Source organism: Hyperoodon ampullatus (genome assembly GCF_949752795.1).
Source record: "Hyperoodon ampullatus genome assembly, chromosome: 4".
NCBI classification, from domain to species: Eukaryota; Metazoa; Chordata; class Mammalia; order Artiodactyla; family Ziphiidae; genus Hyperoodon; species Hyperoodon ampullatus.
Window position 1 is genome coordinate 77,898,227 of NC_136917.1, and position 15,179 is coordinate 77,913,405.

At 45.2% G+C, this 15,179-nt stretch overlaps 1 protein-coding gene across 1 annotated transcript; it reads right to left on the reverse strand.

Moving 5' to 3' along the window:
* Positions 1-5,812: 5,812 nt before the first annotated feature.
* LOC307052552 (protein FAM170A-like) lies at positions 5,813-10,852 on the reverse strand (the record flags this gene model as incomplete). Its single annotated transcript, XM_079703518.1, has 4 exons — positions 5,813-5,864; positions 6,465-7,281; positions 8,063-8,203; positions 10,783-10,852. The coding sequence occupies 4 exons, from the start codon at positions 10,850-10,852 to the stop codon at positions 5,840-5,842; spliced, it is 1,053 nt and encodes a 350-aa protein (XP_079559644.1). The 3' UTR covers positions 5,813-5,839.
* Between the last annotated feature and the right edge of the window lie 4,327 nt (positions 10,853-15,179).

Below are 15,179 nucleotides of genomic sequence, written 5' to 3' on the forward strand. Positions count from 1 at the left end.
CTTACATACCTGTTATCATACTCTAAGATTCTTTATCTTATTTTCTTTCAATCAATATTATGTTTTCAAGATTTATCCACATCAGTCCATATAGATCTAGGTCTTTGATTTTTGACTGTTTGATATTATTTCATCACATGCGTATAGCATCATTTATTTTCCATTCAAGCATTATTGGACAATTGGATTGTTTCCCTCCCTTCTCTAGAACAAACAACGTTTCCTAGAATATCCCTGAAGATGTCTGACAGTCGAGAAGGGCCAGGCTCCCCGAAGATTCCTACTTGCTTTTAGCCACCTTCCAACAGGCCATCTCCAGCCAGCAATTTGAAGCACAGCTGAAATGAAAACTCCCCCAAGTGTGGAGATCTTAGGAGCTTCCTAGAAGGTGGGAGGTTAATGATAGGCATCCTGCTGGGATCCCAGGGGAGTCTGAGCTGGCCTGAAGCTCATCTTCCTCCCCCACCTCTCAAGGCAAATGTGGAGGAAAGAAGACTTCAAAAACTGTGAGTAAGCAGAGGGAGAGAGATTGGGGGTCGAAGCTGCAACTGAGGTTTTGGAGTGTGCTGTGAGGACGCAGAGCCTCTAGAGAGCCAGGCTCTGCCTTCTGAGCACTTCTCCCCTAAGGCTGCTCATCATTCAGGTGATAGCAGGCATATACAGCCGACTCGGCCCACACTGTCACAGAAAGCCTTATCAGAATCTCTTTGTCTTCATACACTCTTGTGTCTGTTACTTGGTTATTGCCTTTGGTACTCCACTGATGTGAACCACAGTCGCTAGGGGATGGAGGACACTAGTGACCCATCTTGCTCTGTGGCCTCAGTCCACAGCTTGAGGGTAAGGGAAGAGGCCAAATGAAGGTCAAGAAGGAAAGATGGAGTTTGAAGAGAAGACCTGAGTTAAGGGTGTCTTCTCAAGTCTTGATGAATGAAATGTAGCTCCAGTACCTGAAGTCCTGCTTGTTCTCAAGGCTGACCACGGGGCTGGGTGTACTCAGTGAAGGAACCGTATACACTTAGTATTTCCTTGCTTGCTCACACTTGCCCTCCTCTGATACACACTCTGCAAGACTGATGTTCCCCTGAAACAACTTTCCACCTGCCACTGTCATCCCATGAACATTTGCTTCCCCTTCCTAGTGTCCCCCTAGAATGCTATTGCAGCCAATTCATAATTTGATAATCATGCTTCTTACTGTAGTCTCAGCAACTTCTGATAAATTTTAGTCACTTCATTCCATAGTCTTCACACGTCAATAATCTTCCTTAACTTCCTAGCTGCAGGTTAACCCATTCGGAATCATTTCTTTTTCTTTCTCTTCTTTGGCAAATCCTTTCTACCTTTTAAGGTCCTTTTCTTGTCTCTCTACCATCCTGCCTTCCTGAACTTTTTTTTTTTCCATTTAAGTAACCTTTCAATCTCCTTCCCCAATTTCCTCATAAACATTTAGAGTTTACTCCTCACAAGTTAGACAGAGGTTTATGAGTGGCCAGGCATAATGGACTCAGAATGAGTTGGCACCCCCGAGGTACCTGTTTTGCTGGGGAGCCACAGGTGAAGGGCTGGCTGCTGGACACATGTTTGCATGGAGTCAGGCTGAGTGGCCTCAGGGTGTTTGCTCTGCACTTGTGTGTGTTTCTCCCTAGTTGGTTTCCTTGTCCAGCCACCTCTGACCTCCCTCCATCCAGCCCAGGGCATCCTTCTCATCACAGGGGTAGGATGTTTGTCTCGTTTTCCATCACATCCTTTCCCCAAAGTTTGGTTGTGAGTTGTTCCCATTCCAAAGACCTTTCCTCTTTGAAGAGAAAAGAGAAAATCTTTTCTCTCCTTTTCTCTCACTTCACTTCTGCTCTATTATCTCCTCCGTCCAGAATGGCCCACTGACTCAAATGGGTGTAGATCCGAAGATGGCAAGAAATGCCAGCAATTCTGAAATAATAATACGGATGTATCAGGAAAACTTGAAAACCTTTATCCCGCCACATTAAAAAAAATTGCACTTCCAGTGTATTCAAAGTCTCAGTGTAGAAACACAAATGATGTAGAAATTGAATGACACTCAAGTTTTTCTTTCCTCCTTTCCTGATTTATTCTAATCCTCAAAGTTAACATGATTAACTATCTGTTATGTAAACTTTCAGACATTTTCTACGCATGCACACTTTACTTTTATTCACATAAGAGTGTGAACTAGGTCACTTTCAACACGCTGTGATTCTGTGATTCACTGTCTCCCACCGAGTCATCCACTGATAAAGTAATCTGTTTCATGGAGAAATATTTCCAATAGCTAATAGCCAATGTCTGTGGAGTGCTTACTCTGTGTCGGTTTCTTCTAACTACTTTACAGATAATTTGTACAACATACCCATGGACTAGGTACAATTATAACCCCCAAGGGACAGAAAAGTGCAGATAAGTACCAATAAATACAGAGGCCAAGTGACTTGCACAAGACACTGGAGCAAATCAAAATCCCTGCCTCTGTAATGATTTTGCTCTATTGCCTCTGTCTGGGAGGCTTGATGATTTTGCAACTAAAACCTTAAATACCATGTTCCATTTTTATATCTCTGACAAAAGCGTGGGGCTGTGATACGGGGTAACTAACCTGACGACTTTTGAAAACCCTTATGCACCTGGATGAAAGTAAGCCAGGGACTGTAAGCTATAGATTTAAGATTTCCTACCAACTTTTAAAAATAGCTTCTGAATGCAATTTATGTAATGTCAAGGCTAGGATGTAGTCCAAATAGTAACAGAAAAATGGAGATATGTAGAAAAATACTTAAAGTTGACAAGTATTGGGAGTGTAGTATTTTTGGGGCCAGCGTGTAGACCACAGGAAAACTTGCTGTTTCCATCCCAAAGGGAAGAGCTCTGTATTGCAACTGCCAAGGTCCCTGGGGCAGCAAGTGTGCTCACTGCTTAGTAAAGAAGCATCCTCAGTTTGATAGAATCATATGGGAGCCTTACATTTGGTTAGCAGGTTCTACATTCTTGATGTAATAATATTTTCAGGGTGTGGGAGGGTATCAAGCTCTGAAAATACCCTTGGAGAGATTTGCTTATTAAGTTTGGCTTTTTCAATCTCCCTACTACTTCTTTACTAAACACCAGGCGGTTTCCTTCACTTTTCAGAACCATGTGGTTTTTCCCTTGTCTAATGAACTTTGAAATACTTTTGGATGAGCTATTAAGTTTGGGAAAAAATAAACATCTCTTTAAAACAAGGAAGATAATAACAGTGACAAGTAGAAAAAGCTCTAAAACAGAGAATATCCTCTATTATGGCCAATGACTGGGGGTGGAAGGTTCGTGCTCGCTGTCCAGGACGTAGAAATAAAAGCTGACGAGGCGCTGAGGCATCTCCTGGATCCCTATAAGCCTCCATCATTTCTGCTGAGTAGGGTTGACAGATAAAATATAGGCTGTTGAGTTAAATATGAATGTCAGAAAAACAACGAGTACATTTTGAAGATAAGTATGCCCCAAATAGTACATAGGATCTACTTATACTAAAAGTGATGACTTATTATTCATGTGAAGTTCAAGTTTAACTGGGTATCCTGTATTTTTATTTAGTAAATCTGACAGCCCTACTGATGATCCACAATGGAGGCAGTTGAGGAGCGGTACATGCTGGCTCTCGGACAGTCAGGAATTGCTTCAGCAGATCCAGGTACAGTATGAAATTCTTTTTGGATGTAGCTCAGAAGCCATGGGCAGCCCTTGACTGCAAGTACTGCCTCGGGTTTCCCTGAGGTGGGGTAAACCTTCCTCTTAATGGCCTTTTGGTAAGTCTGGAAGACCATATCCAAGGGGAGCCCCAAATTCAGCTTCATCCTCACAACCATGTTTCCAATTCCTGGAATTGGCTGCATGTGACTCACAAGAGATGAGGAGGTTTGTGAAAATTGGGGGTGTCATAGCTTGAACCCTTTGTAGGTAACGTTTCCTGTTCTGAGAGTTTTAACAGGAGCAATGTGAAAGACTCCAGGTCCCCAGGTAGATAGAAATAATCCTGTTCTACTTCTGTGTATGTGACAAGTCTCTAATAGTTCAGAGAGCAAGTATCTGGTCTTAGAAAGAGTGATCCAAGCTTGGATGTTTCTGGTGACAAGGCAAGGTCGTGAGTTTGAAGTTCACCTTTTATGGTTGAGGAGACAATAAGGTTGTCAGAAGGGCAATCATGGAGGAGACCTTGGCTTCATCCATTGGGCAGGCTTGTATATGTGGTTCTATGTAGATTGTGTTTCAAAGGTGGAGCTTGTTTACAACTATGAACATTCTCCGATGTGCTTTTTGGACCTTCATTCCCAGAGCGAGAGCAGTGCCTAGGCTCTAGACATGCCATGGATATTCTGAGCTGTCAGTGGCATTTCCCAGGTACTGTTGCCTTGGTGCCGCTCCTTGAAATGTCCAAAGGGATTATCATCTGTCTTGTGGCGGGTCCTAGCATTGTGAAAGGAAGCTGCTGCACCTGGCTCAGAGGATTTGGGCTGTGGTGGGAGTAGTAGTAGTACTACGACTATAAATTGTATCACAGCATATCTATTCCAGCTTGAGAGTGTGGTTGGGGGGGTAATGAAGGGGGGCTTTTATTGTACTTTTATACATTGTACCCTTGAAACTAATTCAATTTTTTAAAATTAATTAATTTATTTTGGGCTGCATTGGGTCTTTGTTGCTGCTAGCGGGCGTTCTCTAGTTGCAGTGAGCGGGGGCTACTCTTGGCTGTGGTGCACGGGCTCCTCATTGCAGTGGCTTCTCTTGTTGCAGAGCATGGGCTCTAGGCACGCAGGCTTCCGTAGCTGTGGCACGTGGGCTCGGTAGATGTGGCACACGGGCTCTAGAGCGCAGGCTCAGTAGTTGTGGCACGCGGCCTTAGTTACTCCGTGGCACGTGGGATCTTCCCAGACCAGGGCTCGAACCCATGTCCCCTGCATTCGCAGGCATATTCTTAACCACTGCTCCACCAGGGAAGCCCAATAATTCAGTTTTTTATAAAGAGAATATTCCTAATATTATTCCAAAATTTAAAAAATATATAGTTGGATAACACTAAGAAAAATTAACTGTTATATTCTTTTATTATTTCTCTTTGCTCCCAGATTTTTTTCCCCATCCAGTCAGCTAGGCACTCTGAGTTCACTGCATTAGGAAGGTAAAGACTCAGCAGAAATGAGGGAGAAAAAAAGAAAATTCTCAGCTTTGGAATGTTCAAAACAGAGGCCACTGTAGAACAGGTGAGAATTCTGTGCACAAAAAATAAATGTCGTCTCAAATGTAAAAAAGTATTCTCTGCACTGGGAGGCAGGAGAGGGAGGGAGGGAAGGACTGAAGGAGAGAGATCAGTGTGACCAGGGACATGGAGACTGTGCTTGAGGACGATAGGCCCAGGAAGAGAATCAGAATCTGGAGAGGATTCAGCCTGCACGCGGTCATTGCCTCCAGCCAGCACCCTCATCTCAGACCTCGGGAAATTCAGAGAGAGAGTGGGAGTAAGTCAGGAGGGCCACGCGCATAGTCTGTGTGGCAGGGGTTGTGGCCATTCCCTATTTGTGAGAAGTCCCCAGCAATTTCCAGGCCTCCTTCTGGAAAATGGTGGCGGACGTCTCTAGCGCTTACGTGAAAGCTTGTTCACAAACCTTGAAAGATACAGATGTAGATGACTGATAGATAGATGCATAGATAGAAAAATGTAATTAACTCAAACATCCAGGAAAGGTTTGGAAAATGCCCTTTATTGCATAGGACGTTCCTATTGTCATATGATGTTAGACTGAGTGCCGGTCCCTTCATCCTCCTTCAGACCACGGCATTCTGTCTGCTACTATCCCGAGGGTCCTTTCTTCTCCCTGGAAGGGATAAAACAAATGAGGTAGAACAGGAAGAAACAAGAAGCACTACAAGCTCTGCTGGTCAGGGTTACCCTCCATCGTTGCCTTAACGCTCACAGCCACACACACCACAGTGAGCTTGGCTCCAGATCAACGACCACGCAACGAAGGTTCTGGAACATTTCCATATCTCGGCGAACCTCATTTCCACGTGACTCTCTTTCATATTCCCCTTTGTCACAGAAGGCTAGGTACAGTGGTCCGGGTGAGATCTCAGCTCAGGCCAAAGGCTCTCAGACCTCAAAGTTCCGGTCCTGCAAGGGCCCCTGTCCTCTCTTGAGACCACTCCTGGCTCTCTCTGCCGAGAAGGAGCTGCTGGCAGTACATCCTCTAAGAGTTGAGGTCCATCGTGCAGACCCTGAGAAAACTCCTAGGAAAAGGGTCCACATTCTTGTTGAAGTCAACAGAGCTCAATTCCTTTGGAAGTGCTGGGTGTGTCCCAAGTTGATGCAACTGCAGAGCCATTAGGTCAACCAGCACATGTGTGCGGCCCCTTCCCTTAGACTCCTCTGGGCCCTCGTGACATAGGCTCAGAAGACTGCCAGCCTCAAGCCTTACCTCTTCCAAGGCCACACCGTCTCCAGGATCTTCTGTCCCATGAATCTCAGTTGCTGTGTGGAAATCAAAAGAGAGGAAAGACACTGCCTGCAGGGTCTCTTCGGGTTGGGGCCTTCTAGCTTCTCTTCCTCGTCCTCCTCGTCCTCCTCGTCCTCCTCGTCCTCAGAGGTGGTCTTAGGTTCCACACTGCCCTCCCCCTCAGGGGTGCTCTCGGATTCCACATTGCCCATGCACTGGGCCATGTTGAGATGAAAGACACGGCAGCTGAAGCCCTCCAGGACGCCGAACTTCACGTGCTGCTGGAGGATCTCCAAGGTGGGGAAGACCCGGCAGCAGGCCATGCACCTGAAGCCGGTCTCCATGGTCACCATCCAGTCCGGTGTCTTGGCCCTGGGTGTCTCCTGGACTGCAGGTGACCCTGATGGGCTGCCTGGCTCTGCCCTTTCCTCATACTCTTTCTCCTCCCCAGTGGGCTCACTGTCAGACAGGAGGCTTTCGGTGGACACATCAGAAGAGGAGTCAGTGGCTAGTGTGCACACATCCTCAGGAAGGATCACTTCTTCTATCGTCAGCTGCTTTTGAGGCAACTCCAAGGGTTTCTTTGTCTTCCAGGAGACAGCTACACCCTTGTTCACTTGTACCTGCATGTAGTATATTTTCATGCCCCTTTCCTCTTTGTCTGGGTGCAGATCGTTCTTACAGGGTGAAGAGGGTGAGGAGGAGACACAGTGTGATGGGGGAGCGGTCTCTCCTTCTTCCTGATCCTGGGCTAGGGGTGCTGTAGGCTGGGCAGTGTCTCGATGTGATCTCTGCATTCCTGAAAAAGGAAATTAAAAACATAGTAACATGCATGGGCCGTGCCGGAAGCTGAGGGAGCAGGTGTGGTAGACGAGAGAGGGACATTTGCGTGACGTAGCTATGTCGTGAGCTTGGTGTCTGTTGGCCGTAGGACGGAGCAGTGTATCTGGTGTCATCTGTGGGCTTTTCATGTGCGTGTGGGGGGATACTGGAGCGGTGTCTGTATACAGGGTTGTGGAGTATGGTGGTGAGGGCTGTGGTATGTGAGGGATGCGGCTGGATGCGTGTACAACGAGGAGTGTGAGTTTGGGAATATCAGTGGTGCATTACTTGTGGAATGGGGCTGTGGCGCTTGGGGTTTATGTGTGCACTGAGAAGGGCTGTGCCTGGAGGGCGGATGTATGTGTGAGCTGTGTGGACCTGAGCTGGATGGTCCTGCTCTCAGGCTGGAGGTCTGTGATGCAGAACTCTGTCCTTCTCTGGAAGCAAAGGCAAGATAAACCCTACATTTTCCTCTGAAGATGCTTAATCTGGTCCCTCTTCCCTCCACCTCAAGCCCAGACCTTTCCGGCCCCTGCTCCTTGACTTCCCCACCATGGTAGTACCAGGATTCACACACACACCCCCAGACTCAGCTGGGATCCACGCCCTCGTAACATCTCAGCCATCCTGCCCAGGCTCCTCCACAGAGCCCTCATCACCTCTGATGACCCTGGGTTTCCTCTCAGCCTCCCTGGGATCTGTGTGCCTCCTGCCTCACAGCCAAGCACCCCCTCACCTGAGGAGCCCCGCGCCCTTACCAGCGTAGATGAGCTTGCGTGGAGAAGAAGCACAGGAGAAGTATGTAGAGGCAGAGGAGACCTCCCCTGCCCCTGGGCTGCAGCCTTGGGCCACCACAGTGGATCCAAGCTGAGGGGGATCCTCTTGTGACTTCGAGATTCCTGAGGGAGGAATGAAAGGCTCAGGGTGGGTTCATCAGTCCTCTGTACAAATATTTACCGAGTGTCTGGCACGTGTCAGGTGCAGTGAATACACACAGTTGAGAGTGTGGTTCCCAGTGGATACTCCAGTATTTAATTCAAATCAGTACTTACTCTGTCACTGTCTTGGTAATGTAGGCCTCGGTGGTGACTGTGAGTATGTGGGAAGAGTGAGTGATGTGTATCAGTTAAGTCTGTGGTAAGTGTGGGGTTGGCATGGGGAGCACAGTGCAGATGTGTCTTATCTGTGTCTGTGGCCTTTGTGTGCATGGTTTCTGTTCACAAGTCAGGAATTCTGGGACATGTAACTTTTCCTCATTACATGGTATGGCTTGTATTTATGGTGTGTGTTCATTCATTCATTCTCCAGGATTCAGTAAGCAGCTACTCCTGTGTATCCGGCACTCTTGCATTGTTCTAGTCTCTGGTAATGCTGCATATTCTAGTAGAGGAAGACACACACTAAACAAAAATACAATAAATATATAATACCTGAGCTGGTGGTAAGTATATAAGGGTTGCCAGACTAAGCGAAGAAAAATACAGGGCACCCAGTTAAATTTCAGTTTCAGATAAACCCAGAATAATTTTTTCGTGTAAGTATTCCCATGCAGTATTTGGTCTTACTTATTTTTAGTGTAAGTATGGCCCATACAATATTTGGGACATACTGATACTGAAAAATTACTTGTTGTTTATCTGGAATTCAAATTGAACTGGATAGCCCATATTTTATCTGGCAACCCTGACATGGGTTAGTGAGACTGTGGTTTACTGTGGTTTGTACAAAGCGGGTCTGGCATTACTCAAGAATGTGTTACAGGGCCTCCCTGGTGGCGCAGTGGTTGAGAGTCCGCCTGCCGATGCAGGGGATACGGGTTCGTGCCCCGGTCTGGGAGGATCCCATATGCCGCGGAGCGGCTGGGCCCGTGAGCCATGGCTGCTGAGCCTGCGCATCCGGAGCCTGTGCTCCGCAACGGGAGAGGCCACAACAGTGAGAGGCCCGCATACCACAAAAAAAAAAAAAAAAAAAAAAAAAAAAGAATGTGTTACAAGTGTGGTGTGTATGACACGTGACTGGTTCTTATAGAGGTATTTAGCGATGGCTGAAGTTAGCTGTGTTTGTGCGAGAGTTGAGGAGATACACACACACATATATATATATATATATATATATATATATATATATATATAGTGTGTGTGTGTGTGTGTCCTATATATATAGTGTGTGTGTCTATATACATATCTCATCTCCAGCGTTTGGTGTTGGAGGAGAGGATTGTGATACAGGTGGGTTGTATGAGAAGGTAGTACAGGAGGGATGCGTGTATATACCTACATGTGCTGTGTGTGGTTTAATACGGAAGTTATATATGGGGTGTGTGATATTTTTGCTGTATCAGAGTGTACATGGGTGTATGAGTTACTGTCTCATAAAACACCCCTAACAAGAATTCTGTATACACTCTTACGTACGCCGAGTGTCACCCAGGTCCAGACAGGGTGACAAGAACTTTACCACGCAGAGTTTATATCTGATAAGCACTCTACCCCCATTCATCCTGCTCTTCTCTGTACTACCACACACACACACACACACACACACACACACACACAGGAAAATAGCGAAAAATATTCTGAATGGTCAGGGGCAGTCATTGCCTTCCCCAGCCTGTCCCAGCCACTGCCTGAAAATCTGCGTGCTGTGTAGACCTCCATTCCCAGGGCCCATCCTACAGTCTCCAGGGCCCTGGGCCTGGTAGGAGCTACTGGGCTCTAATCTGGGGCAGAGACCTCTAGCTGGAACTCTGGTGTGACCACCCCCTCCCAGGGCAAGCTACTCGCCTACATTTAATGCACGCAGGCACCACGTGGCCCGTGGCTCTCAGAGCTCCCCGCAGGACCCTGAGGACATTTCTCATCCCCGCCCACGCGGTCTCATTCTCTGGAAAGCCCTTCCCTTCCCTTGGTCTCCTTTGGGAAATTGTTCCTGTTGAAGGAATAAAACCTCCTTGCTTTCAATATGACACCATCCCTAGGCAAACAATCGTCTTTCGAACTGCATTCCACTTGTCAAGATATTTTTCAACAGGGCCTTCAACTCATGGGGCTTCTCTTTCCACTTTGGTAAAAGAGGCCAAGCAACTCATGGGTCTCTCTCAGCATCCTTGCATCCTTCACATCCCCTACCTCATGACCCCAGGAAAAGATCCAAGAGAATAAGAGAGAAATCGGGGACTGAGAAAAGCTGCACCTCTAGGCAGGATGCAGCCTGCTGTGAGTCCGACAAAGCTCCAGGCCCGGCAGCCCCAGGAGAGAGTCCTCAGACCAGCGGAGCTGACCTCCCATCTCCCAGGGGCATCTGGCCGTTCTGTGCCGTCTCGCACCACAGGGACGCTCCGGATGGATACGGCAGCATCAGTGAGACAACGTCTCTCGCTCCCTGCTTCACAGGTGACACGTTCTCAGTCCCCCGCTTCCTAGAGAAGGTTCAGTTTGGCAGAAACCCATGTGCCCCAGACAAGTTGCCCCCCACATACCTCCTCCGTTCTCGGCAGTTTCCTGGGACTCTTCATTTTCCAGATGTTTCCTCTTTTGTCGCCGTTTCATCGTACCAACTAGAAGTCTCCCTTAGGAGATGCCTCAAGAGATGTCCAGCTCCTCCTCTCCCCTACAGGTTGGCCCTTCTTGGCTCTTGGGAAGTCCGTTGAAATGATTCAATACAAATAAAAATAGTCAAGTCTCCTAAATGGCTGAAAAACTTGTACCACTTAGTGAACCAGCAGTGCTGCCTAGTGCTCACCAGGGCTGTTAAGTTTGCAAGGTTGCCAGGCGCACAGCAGGATTCTGTGACCTCAATGATGACATCAGAGCATTCTGTGGACCTAGGTTCAGCACAGTCTCTGCAATAGCACAGGCCCCGTTTTCAAGAACAATTCCTGTTTCCCAGCCGAACCTTTCCCATGAAAGGGAAAGGTTCATACCATATCTATTATAAATTGTATCATACCATATCTATTATAAAATGAACATTTTTTTTAATTTATTTTTTATTTTTTTATTTTTTATTGCTTTATAACAAATTTAATCAGTTATACATATACATATGTTCCCATATCCCCTCCCTTTTGCGTCTCCCTCCCACCCTCCCTATCCCACCCCTCCAGGCGGTCACAAAGCACCGAGCTGATCTCCCTGTGCTATGCGGCTGCTTCCCACTAGCTATCTACCTTACGTTTGGTAGTGTATATATGTCCATGCCGCTCTTTCACTTTGTCACAGCTTACCCTTCCCCCTCCCCATATCCTCAAGTCCATTCTCTAGTAGGTCTGTGTCTTTATTCCTGTCTTACCCCTATGTTCTTCATGACATTTTTTTTTTCTTAAATTCCATATATATGTGTCAGCATACAGTATTTGTCTTTCTCTTTCTGACTTACTTCACTCTGTATGACAGACTCTAGGTCCATCCACCTCATTACAAATAGCTCAATTTCATTTCTTTTTATGGCTGAGTAATATTCCATTGTATATATGTGCCACATCTTCTTTACCCATTCATCCGATGATGGACACTTAGGTTGTTTCCATCTCTGGGCTATTGTAAATAGGGCTGCTATGAACATTTTGGTACATGTCTCTTTTTGAATTATGGTTTTCTCAGGGTATATGCCCAGCAGTGGGATTGCTGGGTCATATGGTAGTTCTATTTGTAGTTTCTTAAGGAACCTCCATACCGTTCTCCATAGTGGCTGTACCAATTCACATTCCCACCAGCAGTGCAAGAGTGTTCCCTTTTTTCCACACCCTCTCCAGCATTTATTGTTTCTAGATTTTTTGATGATGGCCATTCTGACTGGTGTGAGATGATATCTCATTGTAGTTTTGATTTGCATTTCTCTAATGAGTAAAGATGTTGAGCATCCTTTCATGTGTTTGTTGGCAGTCTGTATATCTTCTGTGGAGAAATGTCTATTTAGGTCTTCTGCCCATTTTTGGATTGGGCTGTTTGTCTTTTTGTTATTGAGCTGCATGAGCTGCTTATAAATTTTGGAGATTAATCCTTTGTCAGTTGCTTCATTTGCAAATATTTTCTCCCATTCTGAGGGTTGTCTTTTGGTCTTGTTTATGGTTTCCTTTGCTGTGCAAAAGCTTTTAAGTTTCATTAGGTCCCATGTGTTTATTTTTGTCTTTATTTCCATTTCTCTAGGAGGTGGGTCCAAAAGGATCTTGCTGTGATTTATGTCATAGAGTGTTCTACCTATGTTTTCCTCTAAGAGTTTGATAGTGTCTGGCCTTACATTTAGGTCTTTAATCCATTTTGAGCTTATTTTTGTGTATGGTGTTAGGGAGTGATCTAATCTCATACTTTTACATGTCCCTATCCAGTTTTCCCAGCACCACTGTCCTTTCTCCACTGTACATTCCTGCCTCCTTTATCAAAGATAAGGTGACCATATGTCCGTGGGTTTATCTCTGGGCTTTCTATCCTGTTCCATGGATCTATCTTTCTGTTTTTGTGCCAGTACCATACTGTCTTGATTACTGTAGCTTTGTAGTATAGTCTGAAGTCAGGGAGCCTGATTCCTCCAGCTCCATTTTTCGTTCTCAAGATTGCTTTGGCTATTCGGGGTCTTTTGTGTTTCCATACAAATTGTGAAATTTTTTGCTCTAGTTCTGTGAAAAATGCCAGTGGTAGTTTGATAGGGATTGCATTGAATCTGTAGATTGCTTTGGGTAGTAGAGTCATTTTCACAATGTTGATTCTTCCAATCCAAGAACATGGTATATCTCTCCATCTATTTGTATCATCTTTAATTTCTTTCATCAGTGTCTTATAATTTTCTGCATACAGGTCTTTTGTCTCCTTAGGTAGGTTTATTCCTAGATATAAAATGAACACTTTGATTGGAGATCTTTTAATGTCTTTTATATAGAGATTTAATATTAATATTTTAAATGGTCTCCAGTTTCCCTGTGGATTATTGACATTTTAAACTCTGCGCTTCCATTTTCCCTCAATACCTGTAATTTTGTCACGGCTATTTCTGTACTTAAAGATGAGGAACTATATAATTGATTTCTTCATTTTTTTCCCATCTCTTTCCAAGGTACTGAATTTGATTGTGTCTTACGAATTAGTGAAAAATGCTAGTCCTTGAGTCAGGACATTGGGCCCTTTACCAAGTCACTCAACCTGTCTGGGCTTCAGCTTCTGTCTGTGCTATCGAGAGGCTTGGCCAAGCTGACTTTTCCAATGCTGTGTTTCTTTGATTCACTCTCACTTACTGATCTGCTACTTAAGAAGAGGGCCTGTTCTCATAAAGTAAGAACAGTCGTTTTCTAATCCTTGGGTTGGGCGGAGTTTAAGTGGTCGTACTCAGTTTGTTAGTTATATTTACTTTTACGTATGCTTAGCTCTAAATAATTTATATGGCTCTTGTGACTATTTTTAGATCTTCTTTTTTTCTTATTTTCTTTTACAGTTTCTAATTTGTTATCGCCAGTGTAGAGGAGCCTGATTGATTTTTAAAATTTATTGATCTTGTATCTGTCTGCCTTGTTGAACCGTCTTATTAGTTCCTGCTAGTTTATCTGTGGGTTCTTTTGGGTTTCCTACATAAATGAACATATTAAATGTAAATAATGTGTTCTTTGGATAAAGTTTACTTTCTTGCATCTCTATATATAGAAGCAATATGTTGAATTGGTTTAAATATTTAAATACTTACATACCTGTTATCATACTCTAAGATTCTTTATCTTATTTTCTTTCAATCAATATTATCTTTTCAAGATTTATCCACATCAGTCTATATAGATCTAGGTCTTTTATTTTTGACTGTTTGATATTATTTCATCACATGCGTATAGCATCATTTATTTTCCATTCAAGCATTATTGGACAATTGGATTGTTTCCCTCCCTTCTCTAGAACAAACAACGTTTCCTAGAATATCCCTGAAGATGTCTGACAGTCGAGAAGGGCCAGGCTCCCCGAAGATTCCTACTTGCTTTTAGCCACCTTCCAACAGGCCATCTCCAGCCAGCAATTTGAAGCACAGATGAAATGAAAACTCCCCCAAGTGTGGAGATCTTCGGAGCTTCCTAGAAGGTGGGAGGTTAATGATAGGCATCCTGCTGGGATCCCAGGGGAGTCTGAGCTGGCCTGAAGCTCATCTTCCTCCCCCACCTCTCAAGACAAATGTGGAGGAAAGAAGACTTCAAAAACTGTGAGTAAGCAGAGGGAGAGAGATTGGGGGTCGAAGCTGCAACTGAGGTTTTGGAGTGGGCTGTGAGGACGCAGAGCCTCTAGAGAGCCAGGCTCTGCCTTCTGAGCACTTCTCCCCTAAGGCTGCTCATCATTCAGGTGATAGCAGGCATATACAGCCGACTCGGCCCACACTGTCACAGAAAGCCTTATCAGAATCTCTTTGTCTTCATACACTCTTGTGTCTGTTACTTGGTTATTGCCTTTGGTACTCCACTGATGTGAACCACAGTCGCTAGGGGATGGAGGACACTAGTGACCCATCTTGCTCTGTGGCCTCAGTCCACAGCTTGAGGGTAAGGGAAGAGGCCAAATGAAGGTCAAGAAGGAAAGATGGAGTTTGAAGAGAAGACCTGAGTTAAGGGTGTCTTCTCAAGTCTTGATGAATGAAATGTAGCTCCAGTACCTGAAGTCCTGCTTGTTCTCAAGGCTGACCACGGGGCTGGGTGTACTCAGTGAAGGAACCGTATACACTTAGTATTTCCTTGCTTGCTCACACTTGCCCTCCTCTGATACACACTCTGCAAGACTGATGTTCCCCTGAAACAACTTTCCACCTGCCACTGTCATCCCATGAACATTTGCTTCCCCTTCCTAGTGTCCCCCTAGAATGCTATTGCAGCCAATTCATAATTTGATAATCATGCTTCTTACTGTAGTCTCAGCA